Below are 18385 nucleotides of genomic sequence, written 5' to 3' on the forward strand. Positions count from 1 at the left end.
GTCCAGCGAGATGCATTTCCCTTCTGGCGAGACTTGATAAAAAGCAAAATTCCAAGATGCAACAGCTGCTGGCACAGGATAGGCAGCAAAAATTACTGCATCGCTCGCCGGCTTACACATGTGAATTAACGGAATTCCAATTCAATCGCAAATAAATAATTCCCTTCCCTTTCGGAACGTGACCGACCGCGACGCTGCTGCATACATTTCACGGTCGTACCATTCGCCTGCTCGACGGGCTGCGCATCTATAGAGGATCTGCGTTTTTTTATCACTTAATGGCACCAACAGGAGCCCATAAAACGAAAAATACTGGACCAAAATTAGCCAGCGTCTCCAGTTTACCCTGCTTGGCAAGAAAAAAAAATCAACATCCGCCTCGAAATTGGCCCTGGACAAATATAAATTGATAAATTTAGATAAAAAAAAAAATAATGCAAAAAAGCTTAGCGTCTATTGAAATATTTAGATTTCCACTCACAGGTTTTCGGAGAACAGCGTCAGATGAAAGAAAATAATTGCTGGCTATTATTTAACGTTTTTATGGCCGGCGTCAATTATGACAAAATTAATATCAAGCGAGAGACGCCGGTGTGTCGCTCCGCAGTTTTATTGGACTGAGGCGCCGGCTCGCATTTTAATTAGCGACCAAAACAATTTTCTATAAATTTCATATTATGAGAAAATGACGGGCAAATTATTTTCTCCGACGGACGAAATTTTTGCCAGAATACTTCTGATTTTTTTTCAAGGCGAATGTCTTCATAAAATTAATTACGCCCTCTTGGATTTTACCGGTGAACGCGCGCGCGATTTGTATAATAAAGTGAGCGTTTGGCAAGCGGAGAACGCGAGTGGTGCTAAAAGACGCCGCTAAGCCGCAGCATCAGAGCGTTGGCCTGCCTTGACCCCTGGGTAGCTGAGAGAGTGAGAGGCCCCTCTCCTCAGTCCCTCCACCTTTCACGAAGAAGAATTTCCATCCTTAATTATGCTAGACGCACACACTCGCGCGACCGGTCGGCCGGCAGAATTCAAATTCCGCGCGATTTGCACAAACTGCTTGCATATTCAACAGGGCGAAAATTGTTGTGCGCGCAAATTACGTCTTCTTTATCATAGTGGTGCATCTTGTTGTAATTTGGACCGTGGGAAGTTAAATTTGTTAATTAAAAGATGCTAAGCGCTTGAGAGATTATTTTAATACAAAATTGAAATGAGATATTTTATTTCTTTCAATTTTTCATCCATGAGTAAAAATGATCATTTTTTCCATTTCTCCTTGTATTTTATTTTCCCTTGAAAAATTATAATAAAATGAGTTAATATGTGATAATTAAGTTGATTACGCTGCCATGAATGACAATGAAAAGTTCCGGCCTCGAGTTCTTTGACCGTGCGGAGGAGAAATAACGAATCAACAGTAGATAAAGATTTTGTTTTACGATCTCTCGAGTTCAGGTAGCCAAAGGTCTTTCTTTCTTTCTTTCTTTCTTTGGTACAAAAGAAAATGAACCGGCTCCGTGTGTTCCGAGACGGTAGGTGTGTTTTAATCCATAATTCAAAGCAATGAGTTCGATTCTTCAAAAGCAGCAGACCATCGCGGGCAAATTGAGCAAAGGTAAAAATCAAATCTCTCTCCGCCTCTTCCTGCCAATGAAACATTAAAAATGCATTATACACATTTGATTCCGAAGTTGCTGCTGAAACGTGTTCTCATTGTGAGCATCTTAATATACAGCGAGACCTTGGAAAAAAGACGCAAATGTTGTTGCAGCACTCGAAATGCTTTGCATGCGCGTATAATAAGAAAATCAACGGCGGAAAACGTGGTGTTATTGCGAGCCGCGCTCGAAGCGTCGCTGCCTCGATTTGCATATGAATTATTTTTGAGCCGCAGGCCCGCGTGGATCAATTTTGGGAGCAAACCTTGGCGTACACGCGCCGAAAATTGTGAATCAAGTGAAAGTAGCGCGCCTCATTTCAATTTGGGCAAACGCCCACCGGAGTGGCTTTTCCAAACTCGGGTGTTTAGGCAATGCAGAGGTGATTCAGGTCTATAATCAACCGGATATATCTACAACCAAGTCACACTTTCAAACTGACGAAATCAATATTTAATTTATTGGCAAATCGACAGATTCTCATTTATTCATAAGTCTACACAAACTGTCTACAAAAAAAAAAAAATCGATAATATCGCTACAAAAAAAGAATAAAGCAGAATATTTTAATTCACGGTTTTGTAAATTAAAATTTTACTAAAAAAAAAGCAATTTAAGCTTCAATTAGCTAACATATTGCAAAGGTTTTCATTTTATATAGGTTTTTTCAGAAGTTCCATTAATTATACTCCAGCCATTAGATGGAGGCAGTAAAATTTGAATTTTAAAAGCATTCAGATTGAATGGGCCTAGGAGCCTAGGCGAAATTTATATTTATGCTCTGTCATCTACGAGTGGCAGAGGAATGGTCGGTTATGCAAATGCGAGCCAAAATAAATATTACGTGGAAAAGGGCTGCTTTGAGGTGAGAGAGGAATATCGCGGTGGCCACTTTTGCCTTCGCCTGCTCGAGGCGCCTTGGCTCCTTTTCGTGTGCACGACTAGCAGCACAATACATTTATATGTATATGCGAAACCTGCTCTGAATGTTTGATCTGCATGCACTCGACTATCCACAGGGGCACCTTTCATCGCAAAATTTGACGCCGAGTGCCATTTTGGAGAACGGGTTTGCGGCGCAAATTAGTTTCCAATGCCTGCGAGAAACTGCGCTTAGCCGAACTTTGTTTGTCAAAAGCAGCCGAGACCGGAATGTAGTTTAGGCGTCGTCGCGATGGCGATATTAAATTTCGTGTCCTTTGAAGCCGACGAGTGCAAATAATTTTTCAAAGGGCAGGCAGACTTTCGCTTTCGTTATAATTTTATGTTCAAAGCGGTGCTTGCTGAATTGCTGAAGGGTCTTAAAATTACTCTTGAAGGAGCATAAAGCAAAAATAACAAATCAAATTATAACTTTACATTAACTTTTAAGACAAAACTATTATTTATTAAGTAATATTAAGCCATTTTTTTTTCATATTATATGTTTTATATATTTTATATGAATACCATTATTTATTTATTTTCATTATTTATTCTTCCAATAAAAGTCGATGGAAAAGTTAATTGGCAAATGATTTGTAATCTTCAGTAATGTACGTATTTTCATGCAAGTGTTCATGAAATAATACAAATAATGAAAATCATTCTCTTATATTCATGATAACATTATTAATACATACTCTTCACTTATTATCTTTCCTCTTTCCTTAAATTGTATAATTAATAGCAACAAAACGGTGTTACATCCTGCACAGCCTACCAGAACATACTAATTTTCACTTAGCTCAAGCAGATGAGTTCGGAGCAACAAGCTTAATTTATAAGTTCAAAACTGAAACTTTCCCACACAAGCCAAAATGAAGAAACTAACCAGACGCGGTGGCGGCGGCTCGGCGCAATTTGCATGCACATCCGCATCTAATTAACATTCGACAAAGCAAACATGCATACATTAAACCATTACACGCAAGTGTGAGAATTCGCTAATTGACTCTCTCCGCACAATAGACACCACTCATGAAACATCATCATTATTATCAGATGAGTTCGATCCAAACTTATAATACGTGTTTATTAATTTCTCATCATAACGCACACCGATTGTGTTCCACTTCCGGCCGTTGTTCCATCTTCAAACAACTCTTGTGCGGCTTAGCACAAGAAGCAAGTACATACTTTGCGTGTGATAAAGTGCTAGTGGGGTCCCACGTGTTCGTTGCATAATAATAACAAACATTAGTGAACGCAGTAATGAGTCACTCTGCAACACACATGGCGTCTCTATGGGAATTCGAATCCTTTCAATTAAAACTTTTGTTTACATTTTCAATACACAAGGCAGGGCGTAGTGGAATGTTTTGACTTTTTTGTTTGAGCCGATTGTGTATAATATAAAAATCGTGCGAGTCGGAATGAACAAAAAGCCTTGCGCAAATAGGCCACATGCACGCTTGACTTTTCATTCACTTTCATCGGCGCTGCTTAAAGGCCCTTTAAAGAGCTTCTAGTGGTAGTTTCCCTTTCATTTGAGAGCCTTTTGCAGTGCTGAAAGAAAGAAAGACATCATCACAATAGTGGCCCGACGCAGATGGCGTGCATTACTTTTGTTCTCCGCGCACCATACCATTGTCCAGCATGTACGGTCGATTCAATTGGCGAATGAATTAATCGGCGAGAGCGTTCGGGTCGATTTTGCAATTCGGCGCTGCCAGAGCACTTAAAATAATTATGCGTGCGCGCCCATTCGGAGCACTCGGCGCGGAAAATGTAATTTTCGCCGTCATTATTTACACGCGTACACCCCTCTCGTCGTTTGGGAAAGCCGTCTCGTGATCAGATTCGCGAAATGTCACGGCGTGCGTATGCATGTGCAAACGCCATCAAAAACATAAGCCAGGCAGCATCATTGTTTCGGAGGCTCGTGGACGTAAAACACATTGGAAATAAAAGAGTTTGCGCTGCTCGAGCGTCATTTTCTGCTCAACAAAAGCCTTTTGTTTGTTTTAGAGGCCTGTGTATTATGTGTATGAATTATGCAGCACCAGTGCGGTGTTAAGGTGTATTATATGCACACTTTATCTAGCAGTTTGCATGCAGAGTATTGATCTTCGTTTTACGAGCCACGTTTGAATTCCATTGAAATTTATGGCTTTTAAGTAGTGGGATGCCGCCGAGCGGCTCCAACCTCAAAGTGATGACGTTACTACATTGTCGCACGGATTTTCGTGATGCAAAGCTCTTCATGCTCATCAATTTTCACAATTCATCATCATTCCTTTATTCCGATAATATTTTTTATATTTTCTTTGTGTCTTGTAAAATAGAAATTGTTCACTGACTATTTTTATATAAAGCCTGGAATAAAAAATAATATAATAATAATGAAAAATAAAAGTAACAAATTACAATTTTTTTTTCAACAGACATCATATTATGGATCTGGTGTCACAGGATTAGAAATTAGACGATAAATCTTGTTTTTCTCTTTTACGCTATTTTTTTTTTCAGATTCCGAAACATTTGAAAATATTTGCGCCCCTCGACGAAATCGCCTTAGTGAAAATTTGAACTGGCAAAATGTCATTCAAATGCCCACGGTGAAAATTTTGCGACATAAAAATAGGGCCAGAAATAATTTTTAGCGAGTAGACGATAAATCTTGTTACTCTCTTTTACGCTATTTAATTTTGATTTCAGATTCCGAAACATTTGATAATATTTGCGCCCCTAGACGAAATCGCCTTAATAAAAATTTGAACTGGCAAAATGTCATTCAAATGCCCACGGTGAAAATTTTGCGACATAAAAATAGGGCCAGAAATAATTTTTAGCTAGTAGACGATAAATCTTGTTACTCTCTTTTACGCTATTTAATTTTGATTTCAGATTCCGAAACATTTGAAAATATTTGCGCCCCTAGACGAAATCGCCTTAATGAAAATTTGAACTGGCAAAATGTCATTCAAATGCCCACGGTGAAAATTTTGCGACATAAAAATAGGGCCAGAAATAATTTTTAGCGAGTAGACGATAAATCTTGTTACTCTCTTTTACGCTATTTAATTTTGATTTCAGATTCCGAAACATTTGATAATATTTGCGCCCCTAGACGAAATCGCCTTAATGAAAATTTGAACTGGCAAAATGTCATTCAAATGCCCACGGTGAAAATTTTGCGACATAAAAATAGGGCCAGAAATAATTTTTAGCTAGTAGACGATAAATCTTGTTACTCTCTTTTACGCTATTTAATTTTGATTTCAGATTCCGAAACATTTGATAATATTTGCGCCCCTAGACGAAATCGCCTTAATGAAAATTTGAACTGGCAAAATGTCATTCAAATGCCCACGGTGAAAATTTTGCGACATAAAAATAGGGCCAGAAATAATTTTTAGCGAGTAGACGATAAATCTTGTTACTCTCTTTTACGCTATTTAATTTTGATTTCAGATTCCGAAACATTTGATAATATTTGCGCCCCTAGACGAAATCGCCTTAATAAAAATTTGAACTGGCAAAATGTCATTCAAATGCCCACGGTGAAAATTTTGCGACATAAAAATAGGGCCAGAAATAATTTTTAGCTAGTAGACGATAAATCTTGTTACTCTCTTTTACGCTATTTAATTTTGATTTCAGATTCCGAAACATTTGAAAATATTTGCGCCCCTAGACGAAATCGCCTTAATGAAAATTTGAACTGGCAAAATGTCATTCAAATGCCCACGGTGAAAATTTTGCGACATAAAAATAGGGCCAGAAATAATTTTTAGCGAGTAGACGATAAATCTTGTTACTCTCTTTTACGCTATTTAATTTTGATTTCAGATTCCGAAACATTTGATAATATTTGCGCCCCTAGACGAAATCGCCTTAATGAAAATTTGAACTGGCAAAATGTCATTCAAATGCCCACGGTGAAAATTTTGCGACATAAAAATAGGGCCAGAAATAATTTTTAGCTAGTAGACGATAAATCTTGTTACTCTCTTTTACGCTATTTAATTTTGATTTCAGATTCCGAAACATTTGATAATATTTGCGCCCCTAGACGAAATCGCCTTAATGAAAATTTGAACTGGCAAAATGTCATTCAAATGCCCACGGTGAAAATTTTGCGACATAAAAATAGGGCCAGAAATAATTTTTAGCGAGTAGACGATAAATCTTGTTACTCTCTTTTACGCTATTTAATTTTGATTTCAGATTCCGAAACATTTGAAAATATTTGCGCCCCTAGAAGAAATCGCCCTAATGAAAATTTGAACTGGCAAAATGTCATTCAAATGCCCACGGTGAAAATTTTGCGACATAAAAATAGGGACAGAAATAATTGTTAAGGAGTATAGACGATAAAACTTGATTATTTGTTATTTTTATACTTGTAATATAAAAAGAAAAGTGTAGGTGGAAATAAAATAAAATTTATATAAAACTACCCTACTTTTTTGTTGTATATTTTTGCATAATGTTCTTGAAGAGGCATATTGTGGCTCCCTTGATTCATGAACTAAACAAACTTTCTTTTAAACTAAAATTCAGTTCGCATCTCTCATGCTCAAAAGTTTACGCCATTCAACCCTATCTCGATTCGCCCCTAAAATAAACAGTCCTATTTTCGTTGGCGTGCTTTCTGTGCCTCATCATTTTTCACTTTCACGTTACAAGAATGAATAATGGTCGGTGCACTCCACATTTCGTGATCAAGTAGATGTTGTGCACGCGCTCCATAGCCGAGCCGATCAATTTCAAACCGCCGGGGTGAAACAGTAGCAGGAGATGCGGTTAGGGTGCGTGGAGCCGCCACTGTCCGGCCGGACTCAACAAGTGGTCGCGGCACGGAAACTAATATTCGAAATAGTTCTCTAAATCCACCGCAAGATTGAGGAAAAAAGTGCAGCACCACCCTGGGGGCTCGCATGACGAAGATCGCGTGCACCCGAAATGATTTTCCTCCTAAAGAGATGAATGTGCCTTTCGCAGCTGCCCATACAAAACGAACGTCTTTTTAATCCCTCTTTGGAGAAGACGCCGGTGCGGCGAAAATTGCGAGCAGGAAACAAAACAAAAGCGGCGGGGACGCGTCTGATTTCACCATGGGAACCCCGGAGGTGCACGCCGCACAAAAAAGATGATGATTATTTTGTAAGCACAATGAAGTAGTGCTGTGTGTGCAGCATCTGAGAGCCCGTGGCTGTGAATGCAGTGCATACGAGATTTTGAAAGGATATACCCCGGCTAAGGTTTCAAACTTGGTTCTGCAGCGATCAACAAACTTCAAACTAGTTCTCTACAATGAACTCCCTTGCCTTGCGCGAAATATGCACCTCGAGAAACTTTTCTTGATGCATTCGGAGAGCTGCACAGGATAACCTCGATAATCACACACCTAGTCTCGAGTTTTGATACGCGTTGCACTTTTTGTCGCATTACCAGCTTTCTCAAGATGCATACATACGACGGTTGGTTTTCAACGTCTTTCAATTTCCTGCTTCGCAATAATAAAACTCGTGAACAAATTAAAAAAATTTAAAAGTGAAACAAAAAAATAAGCAATTAAATAGGTTAGAAATTAGAAAATTGAGAAGATTGAATTAAAACTAAATTTCCTATAAACTAAAAAATTCTATTTCTCTTAAAACGTTATATTTATTTTTATAATAATTAATTAAACTGTACGCATTTACCCTCTCAATCTTTTTGTAAGGAATCTTGAACAAATCTTTATGCTGGACATGAATACATTGAATACAAGTCCCATTTAATTAACAAAATACGATAAATAAAAAAATAATAACAATTCATTGCTTTTCAAGATTAACCCATGATTGCGAAATCGGCTAATCATCATCATAACAAGCGAATTGTTGAGCAGCAAAGGGCCCTTCAATATTTAAATTCATCCACGTGGCTGTATCGAATTTCACGTTGGGGTATTTTGTAATACACGACCGCACCGTGCAACAAAAATTTCCAGACTAATTCATCAGCGATGGCTCAGCGTGGCAAAAATAAACACACACACAACACACTCTTGCTCGTAAAAACCAATAATCCCGCACGCTTGCATGCCCGTCGAGAAGGGCGGATTGAATGGACGAATTAAAAAAAAAATGCATTCCAACTCCCAGAACACACATTCATATACATATTAATTCATTTGCGGTGGCGGCTCCGACTGAATATTAATTACTCCGATGAAACACGGGCCGGAATAAAAATAAAATTCGCTCTCTCATTAAGCACGACTAAATAAAAAATAAAAATATTGAGCGAGCGGCAGCCAGTCTGCCGGAGCACTTTCGCGCTCGAGTAATACGCCTGCAATAATTACAAGATCGCGTCTGTCTGCCTAGCACACATGAGCGATGAGGCTGCTTGCGTTTACTCGCATTATGCCAATATCCCTCTCAGCGACGTGAAGTTGTGCGTTTTTTTATTTCGCTGCTTCGTCCGGGAGGGAGAGGGAACGTGTGCGTGTACTTCGTGCTCATCTGCAGCTCTGTTGCTGAGCGCGGCTTTAATTTTAGCTCGCGGAGTGAATGCCGCTTTATCGAGGAAAGCCGAGCGCAACCTCAAAGGATTATTCAAAAAAACGAAAGGAAAATACGAGAGACTAATTGGAGTCAGTTTTCATTCGCATTTGGGAGAGGAAATTAACTTTTGAGAGAGACAAAGGAGAACTTGTTTGGCGAACTCAGGACTTACTAATAAATTATAGGAGGTAGACTAAATACAACAACAAACAAGCAGGAAACTTAAAACCTTATTAAAATGCAATATGAAACTTAACTACTTTGAATGAAAAAAATATTTGAAAATCCCTATTACAATGATTACCTTTGCTATAAAATTTTTGTGATTAATGGAAAACATCATGCTTTTTTTTAAATAATTTAATCTCTCTAAATTGCTCCAGACCTTGCCATACGAAAACCCATAAACAAATATAATTTCTCTTTGCTGAGAAATTCGAATTACCTTAATTTTTTGCTCTCATCTCTCGCTTAATTTTAGTCTAATCTAACTTAGGATGGAGCCTCGCAAAAAGGCCACTTTTACAACTTCTATATTAAAGCGCGCCGTTGAAACAACTTTTTGCAGAGGCAGAGCTCCTTAATGGCACTTTGCTAGGCAGATTGCATGCTATCAATTTTCTCAAAATTAAGGCCACTTGAGCATCGCGATCCTGAGGGAATAATCTTGGCATTTTCCATCTGCAGTGCTTTTTAAAACAAAGTTGACGCCAAATGAAAGTGCAGCTGCAAAATGCAGTCTCTGCAGACAGAAATCCATCCTGTCGGCCTCAAGGCCAGGTGCTTGCGGCCGCAGAAAAATCGATATAATATACCGAGTTGGAAAAATTTCTCTCTGCCGTCAAGAGAGACAAACACTGAGCAAAAAAATTAAAAGCCATCTCCGTTCGGCCCACGAGTTGTGTGTTTGATCGAGTGAATTAATCCACCCGTCAAAACTATAATACACACGGTGGGAATATTATAGGATAAAAAAGAATTGACATTTTACCTCTGGTCGCCCACGCTGACGCGATCAAACGCCGATTTGCTTTCACAATCCTCCAGCAGCAGCATATTAACAATCCGCGAAGTTCAATTGCGGGCGGAGCATGCAAATGAAAAGAGTCTGTCCGTCGAGCGAATAAATCAACAGTTCGCTCTCTGTGCAGTTTGTTGCTCATTAGGTAGGCAAAACACATGCACACACCTTAATGAGGGCGCACGGACAATAACTCCCGAAAAGCGCGATTCGCCCCTATTTCCGGCGCCCGTGACGTCACGCCATGTGCACGCCGGCTGTGTTTTTTACACCCCCTTGTCTTCGGTGGGTCTCCCGGTGCTTCGTTTATGAGGGTGGAGATGGAAAAAGACGCCGCTTGTTGTCCGTGAACTGTTGCCGTGGCCACGGTTTGGGTGTAGATTTTAGACAACCATTGAAGAGATAGTTTTGAATAATGTTTTTATTAAAATTTAAAAAAAATTATAAACCAATATAGGAAAACGATAGAATAAGGACAATTTAATTACTCACATTACCTTCATTATTATGAAACATGAGCCTGTTGTAATTAAAATTTGTCATTGAAATTGCATGTGAAAAAAAAATGTGATAAATGTTGAATTCTTACTATTGTAATTTTAATTTTATTTAATTCATAAAAAATAGGAAATAAATTGATAAAATTTAAGGGAGTTTTTAAATAAATTTAAAAAATTAATTTATTTTTATATTTAAGGATTAAAATTTATAATTAATTGGAATACATTATGAAATATTTGATGCTGAAAAAGATTGTACCTACAATCCACAACCCTTTCCTTTGACTGCACCCATATCCACGCACATTTAATCAGTTCTCACGCGGCGGGTGTGGAATTTTTTAAATGAACATTCAGCGTTTCTGTGGCTGTTTTGACGCCTTATGTTTTGGCTTAACTCACTCAAATCGGACGTGAATACTTTTCTTTCACGGCAGCAGACGCGGGCTGTTTGATTTCTTTCGTATCTCCAGCATTCATTCCTTTTAAAAATGTTTTGGGTGCGCCGCGCGATTTGAACTTCCACTTCCCTGAAAGTTCAACCACGCTCGAACGTATAAATATTTTCTTTCAGACAACCTATTTCCATCCGGCTCAATTTTTTTCCAACGGGTTGAAAGTTTGTATTGCTTGCTCGGCGGGGGAGCATTTCAATAAGCACCGTCTTTATAATACAAACCTCACAAAAAGTTATATTGCATCGCATGTACTCTGAAGAGTGAAGACCTCACGAAGCACACAAATCGCTGTGCAATTAGCATTGAAAACGAATCGCAACGAGGCAGAAAGCAAAAAATAAATAATAATAATTTACATCGGCGGAGCAAAAGTGAATTTTCCGCAGAGTTGTTGTTGCTCTCATTTTCTGTGTGATTGCGCCCGCAAATGAGTCTGGCCCGTTCAATTGCGACGGAATAGTAATTGATTCCGAAGATTTGCACTCAAGTTTGCCGAAGCGATTTGCTGCTCCTTCAGACTGTACCATGACGTCAAACAGACTTACAACCATGAATAAAATAATGACGAGCAGGGGGGTTTGCTTTTCTCATGCAGAGAGAAAGGGCCGATTGCCATCAGCGAACCCTTTCCTTGATGCCACGAGGAAATTGGCATCCTCTTCTGACGACGGGCAATAATTGAAATATTAGTCACCCATGCGCCGACGGTGCAGACTCGAGTTAACTATCTTTTAATATTCTAATTGAGTCTCGCGCTTTAGAGCACCACCACGGCGCGGGTCTCCTAATTTCCTGGCTCTCTGCAAGATTTATGGGACTTTTGTTCACAGCGTATTAATTATTCATAAGACCCTGCGAAGTCTTTCCATCACTCATCCCTTTTATGTAAAAATTTCCACTAAAAAAGATTGATTATTTTTAATTAAATCTTTTTATGACGTTTCCGTTAGAAAAGACTTTCAATCACCCCTTCCGAATTTATAGGCTTATATATAACTGCCTTTTGAATTTTACATTATTTGGAAAAGGTTCTGTAAATCAATGGGAAATCTTCCTTAGCAAATATTTGGAAACAAATAGATATGCATGCAGCAAAAGTAAACAAGAAAACGATTTTATCTCTGGAGCACATTCAGGCCAAATATAAAGCCATAGTAGCCGATTTAGCTTGAAATGTAGTTATTGGACCGCATGTTAACGACTCAATTAAATTCAATTGCCGGCCATTTGAATGAGATGCTTTCCATCAACTCTATATTCAAGCAGCATTCATTTGAGATTCTAAAATGCTCTAAGAGAGACTGGTGATATGCAGAGACTGGGAAGACGTTTTTAAATGGCTTCATGATCACAAAAATATAAATTGAAATGAGGAGTGGAGCTATTTGTTGCATGAGTGTTATAATTTTATATATAAATAATTATATAATGATTAAAGATTAAATAGTAATCTAAACTTCAACTTGTCAACAAGACAAATGAAGCACAAAATTTCAAGTTAAGTGTGAATAACATTGCAATAATTAACTTTGATACTAATCACAGAAAAGCTAACCAGACATTAGGGTTTACACAGATGTAATCAATTTTCATTATATGTTGAAATCACAACAAATAAATATAAAATCAAATAAAAAAAACTGAAAAATCGGCTAAAGTATGGTAGATTAATTGCTAAAAAGTTCGTGGAAAATTTAGGAAAAAATTAATATACTAAAAAGATTATAATAATAAATAATAAATTAATGTTTACTTAAAACTAGTAAATAATAAATAATAATATTTATTTACTTTAATAAAAATTAATTTTTAGTACTTAGGGATTTTCTGCGTGGTGGCCGGTCTGATGACATCGTAGCCAAGACGCCTCTTGTCCCTAGGCGTGCTGGACAGTTCCCAGAGTGGCGTGTAGATCCTTTCGGACGCCCTGTCGGCGCTGGACGCGCACTTGAGGCAGTTCCAACTGGGACACTCGTCCCTTCTGGCCGGCGGCGCCTGCAGCAACGAGTCCCTCAACTCGAGCGAGGAACTCCTGCGAGAGGAGCGTCTCTTGTTCGAACCCCAGCGCATCGCGAGCATGACTGACTGCGAGCAGCGGATGCAGGATCACTGGTGGTTGGAGTGGCTGTGCATGGAGCGGCCCACGAGGGGATTTCGCCCGCCGCCCTGTGGCTCTGCACTCGCAGGAGGCAGGCGTGCGCGCACGATAAGCGGCACAGCGTCGTCGAAGCCGATTTATCTCGTAAATTAATATTTGCTCTCGCCGCTGCTGAAGGGTTGAGCCTTATTATTGCCTGTGATAACGTCCCTCCGCTTCAAAGACGCACCTCGCATCAGACAATTCCAGAGGATTTCCTGCGTGCTTTTTTATGCACGCTTTTTGCACACTGAAATCAGCCCTTCGTGAAAGTGTGAAACTTTAAAGAGCAAAGTACGGGCACTAAAAAAGTACTTCAAAGAAGCTACTTGTGTGTGTGCGCGCATGATATGATCATCATCGCTGCGCCTTATCTCTATTTAGATTGCAGAAGTATATATAAAATTCTGCTCTGGATAAGGGGCACGTGCAAATTTAATTTCTCTTGATATAAATAAGTTTATAAAGCAATGGAAAAATTCGTAATTTACCTTTACAGTGCACTTAATTGTGGAAATGGTGCGCACTTGAGAACTTCTGCATGCATTATAAGCTCCGTTCCAATTAGCGAAACGTAGAGTTTTTCCTTGCGAATGCAAAGGTTATTGAAACAGCAGCCAGCAATGGGGTCAACAAGACTCTACAACCTGTGCCCTGCAAGAGTTTGGTTTATATGTGACGTTTTTTTTTTTGCATTCTATTTTATAAATAAAGCACGCGTTAATTGGATTACGGGGAGAGAGAAAATCTTCATTTGAGTGCTGCGGCTGAGAGAAGACTCGTCGTATGGTAATTTAGACTTAACAGATTCATACCGTTAGAGTTTTATAAAGTTTCAAATTATATTAACGCGCCAACAATATTAAAGAGTGAATGGGCAAAATAAATTTTCAAGAATTAAATTTTAATATTAACGGCAATATTATTTTTTCCGACTTGACAAGGTGAGCTGCAAATGTATAATAGACACCACTTCTTCATAAATTATATAAGCAAAAAAGACTTGCAGTTAATTTTTTAATTTTTCTGCTCCAGACATGCAGGAATCAAAATAGTTTCTCCATTTCCAGGACGCATGAGCTATAAATTCCAGTGAACGATAAACTTTGTGCATGCGTGTGCTGTTTGCCACTGCAAAATTCGCGGGGGTGTCTGCAGCCGTATAAAAATAAGCACAAGCACTCTTTCATTTGATTACGAACGCCATAAAATTTATATACAGAAGGCGCGAGAGAGCTCTATCTTTTATTTTGCCGCGCGCGGTCCACGAAACACAGCGCGCGAGTTGATGTATTATTTGCGCAGGCAAAACATTTCCACCGAGAAACAGAGAAAAATAGCCGTGGCGCATATCAAAGACAAAAAGTCGACCTCTCACTAACTACACACGCACATAAACATTTGTTTTGCGTATAAAAATAGCTGGAGCAGACGAAGAAAAAAAGAACGGGTTGAGCAATAATATATAAAGAGCGGCCGTTCGGATTACTGCAGCTCGAAATCAAACATTATGGATGTAATGCCTTCCTGCGCCATAAAGCGAATTAAAATTTACGACTTGCAACTGCAAAAAATCCATGCGGCTCAGAACACGTCGGATAAAAAGAGTTACAACTTTTTTAAATGTATAAAATCATGTGAGCGAATACTTTATGCGCTTATATTCGTTTTTCGATTACTGCCAAGATTCTGCATGTGCGATAATGTGCGCAGCTTGTTCTTTTCCACCTTGGTGCTCGCGAACAAGACTCCTTTGGTGCCGTCGCGTTTGCAGAAAGGATTTGTAATTAGTCTGGCGCCTTGTGCTGCACTTTTTTAATTAGCCTCCGTTCGTTCGCACGGCGTTGCTCTTTGCGTGGCCACACGTGCACAAAGGATCGCTCTGTTTTCGCACAAATTAGTGCGCTGAATGTTTATGGGACCGCCTGGGCTGCAAAAGTAACCCGATATTTAAGTCAATTGCCACACTAGAGGGATAATCTTGTCTGGTTTGGCAAACGAGCATAACTAAAATAAAGGCAAGTTCTCATATACATGAACTTGACAAAATTTATGATGGCAATAAAAAAGTAAAATAAAAAGTCATGAACCATTCTTTTTTTCTAAACTCAATAAAGTTTGTCAAGATAATTAATTTTTGACAGTGAATTTGATGAAAATAACGTTGAAACTCTCAAGAACAAACTTGTTACATAAATCTTTGGATTATAATTTATATTCAAATAGTTCTTGAATTTTCTGTGATGAAATATTTTGCATTTTTCAGAGGACGCAACAATTCATTGTAACACAACACCTTTTGTATTATTCAAAACAATTTGGTCCCACGTAAAACTTTTCAAATAAAACTAAATGTTCGTCTGCCCTCCCCGTTATACTCTCACTCCAAAAAGTCTGAAAATAGCCTCGGCCACGCAGGTATACTGGAGAAAAATGTCTCAAATGAATTTTTAAAAAGTCGCCGAGCAAACCAACCCGTTGGCATGTCACTTTCTCATAACAGGTGCACTCGGGAAGGAGAGACGTGCATAGGGTGGAGAACAAGAAGTCATCAAGCACCATTAGATGCATATCTATTTTCAACATGGAAAGCCTTCTAGCGGCAAGCGGCCGTGTAATTTGGATCACTCGGCACCAAACGAGACACATTCATTGACACATCTTTTCCAACCCACACACACACCGTCAATTTACCACGAGGCGACTTTTTGTATTGTTTCCGACGCAGCATTCCAGGCGTTAAAAGCTTTCTCGAATTTTTAGCCTGGCAGACGATTATAGGGCCTGAATCCAGAAGGAAAAGCGAGGGCGGGATATTCTAACCGCACTACTCTTTCCATGCCAATGATACATAATTCTCAGATCGGAATAACGACCCGGTTTTATCTTCCGCCGCTGCGGCCCGCAGTTAACTTGCCCCGGCGCCTTTATGGCCACCTTGCATGCGCTACGAAAGTTAATTCCATTGTATATGTGTCGCGCAATTAATATTTTATTGCAGCCAGGCTTATCGCGTCTGGAGCTCGGCAATTCTCGGTCAAAACGATTCCTCTCACAAAAGGCGTTGTAAGTTGTAACGAAAGAAATTTTTTATTTTTGATGTATTTATTTCAGAGATTTTATGGTTCTCTATTCAGAAAAAAAAATTGGAATTTCTTTTCGTGATTGAATATAAAAATATAGCTCAAGGGAATATACTCAACTTGATATTTATCTATTTTTATGAATTCAATGCTCGAACGGGTCCCAAATAATTTCTGTGAGTTCAACTGCTGACAAAAATGTTGAATGTTTATATAGATTTGTGAATGGCTCCATTGTTCTTTTGTTATTATGAATTATGAAATTTCTTCTACCTCTAAAGGTTAGCCACTTCAAAATGAATTAATTAAAAATACAATAAAACTTAATTTTTATTACATTGGCAAGAAAAAAAATCCCATTTGTATATTGAAATTGCTACGCAAAATTTGGCAACTTTGTGATCAAAACAGCGCCAGAAGCTCTTGATTATTGAATGTTAATCGAAACAGAGCCTCTGGATTTTCAGCTCTCAAGTTGCTCTTCGGCAACAACCAACCATTATGTTCTGTCGAGGAAAGTTAGATGAGAGTGACGCAACAAGCCCTGAGGCTGGCGCTGCACACAAAAGCGATTACTAAGTTGATTAACTGCTTAAGAACAAAACTGGGACTCTCCTCGACGTCAACGTTCTTCGCGCGTATGCATAATAATGATAATTCCATCGCTCTATAAAAGGAGAAAAGTTGTCTCGGGTGGCTTTGCCAACATAGTTTTCTTTTCCATTTCTCCACATTTCGTTGCCCACTCGTTTTCAGCTTTCAGCGCTCTCCAGTATTATCTCGGTTTGAAAGAGTCGTTTCACAATGAGATTTATACATAAATCTGGCGGCGAACCGCGATTCATCCGTGTTTTTATGAGGCAATTTTTGGTGTCGCTCCAAAAACGAGCGCAGAGCTTCATTAGGAAAAAAATTTGGCACCGTAAATTTCTCAGCACCTATAAACTTTTTCACGGTTAGGCATTCAAACAAAGTATCAAATTGCTTTCGTCGGGCGCACACTTTGGGAAAATAAAAGGTTTGTCGAAGTGAGAGCTGCAATTAAGGCAGCAATTAATGTAAATGGCGGCAAAGGGGTTGATTTCGAACGATGGAGAATGGGGTGATCAGCAGCAGCAGCAGCAGGAACTGCTCTCTCAGCTCGAATAATCACCGACGGCGGTTCTAATGAATGTCTCCACGTGTGCAGCTTCTAATCTGCTAAGCTTCTCTCGCACACACACATAAATATGCGCATTATCGCACGTGTGAGCACATCCGCCGCCGCAGCCGAATTAATATATATTGAAATGCGCGCAAATATCTTTTCCGACGAATTGGGGTGGAATGGGAATGATATTAAATCCGCGAGATGCGATGCTTTGTCAGCGATTGTGAAGAGAAGCAAAAGGAAAGAGGCGTGCGGTTTGGGCAAAAATCTGCGACGACGCAATTTTCAATTCAACTAAAACTATGAGATGTGCGACTTTGAATCCGAAAAGCTATTTTATGCGAGGAGTAAAATATTTCATTTATTCATCTCTCGTCAATAAACTGATTTTTTTTAAGAATGAAAAGGTGAATTTTTGTTACAAGAAATATCAGAATGCATTTTTAATACGCATTAAATTGTAAATTCAAGCTAATTTAAATAGCAATTAAATCAATTTAAGTCATCGCCGTATTCCTTCCCTTGCTTAAAGCTGAAAATAATTTGAGTTTTGCAAATTATTTTTGACGTCCCAGACATCCACTAAGAATTTTAAAATTTCATTTCATGTTTATTTTAAAGCTTTTTCAAAGCGTTTTCTCTCCCAAACTTTTTAAATTTGTGTTGATGGACACTAATAAACTAGTAGAAATAAAGTATTTATATATTTTCTATGCTTTATAACTTCTGTTTTAAATATTTTGAAGGAAAAAATTAATTTTAATTGCTAACATCCTGCCATATCAAGGCTGCATATTTATTATAGATTTTGCATTGACTGTAGACAAAGCGATTGATGAGTACATTATTTTTTGACACTCGTACAGAAATGGTATAACCTGGTGAAGCCAAGGT

The 18385-nt window shown here is 38.7% G+C and overlaps 1 protein-coding gene across 2 annotated transcripts in view; it reads right to left on the minus strand.

Annotated features, from left to right (window-relative positions):
- Positions 1-18385, minus strand: part of LOC132201047 (uncharacterized) — a 66889-nt gene that overhangs the window by 42527 nt on the left and 5977 nt on the right. The window contains exon 1 of one of the 2 annotated variants that reach the window (XM_059626914.1): positions 12938-13405. The exons of the other annotated variant lie outside the window; for it this stretch is intronic. Within the exon in view, the coding sequence (XP_059482897.1) occupies positions 12938-13200 (263 nt within the window). The 5' untranslated portion in view covers positions 13201-13405. Of the gene's footprint in view, positions 1-12937; positions 13406-18385 lie in introns of those variants that run through there. 2 annotated transcript variants of the gene reach the window in all.

The sequence above is a fragment of the Neocloeon triangulifer genome, unplaced genomic scaffold (assembly GCF_031216515.1).
Source record: "Neocloeon triangulifer isolate White Clay Creek 2 clone unplaced genomic scaffold, ASM3121651v1 ptg000014l, whole genome shotgun sequence".
Lineage (NCBI taxonomy): Eukaryota > Metazoa > Arthropoda > Insecta > Ephemeroptera > Baetidae > Neocloeon > Neocloeon triangulifer.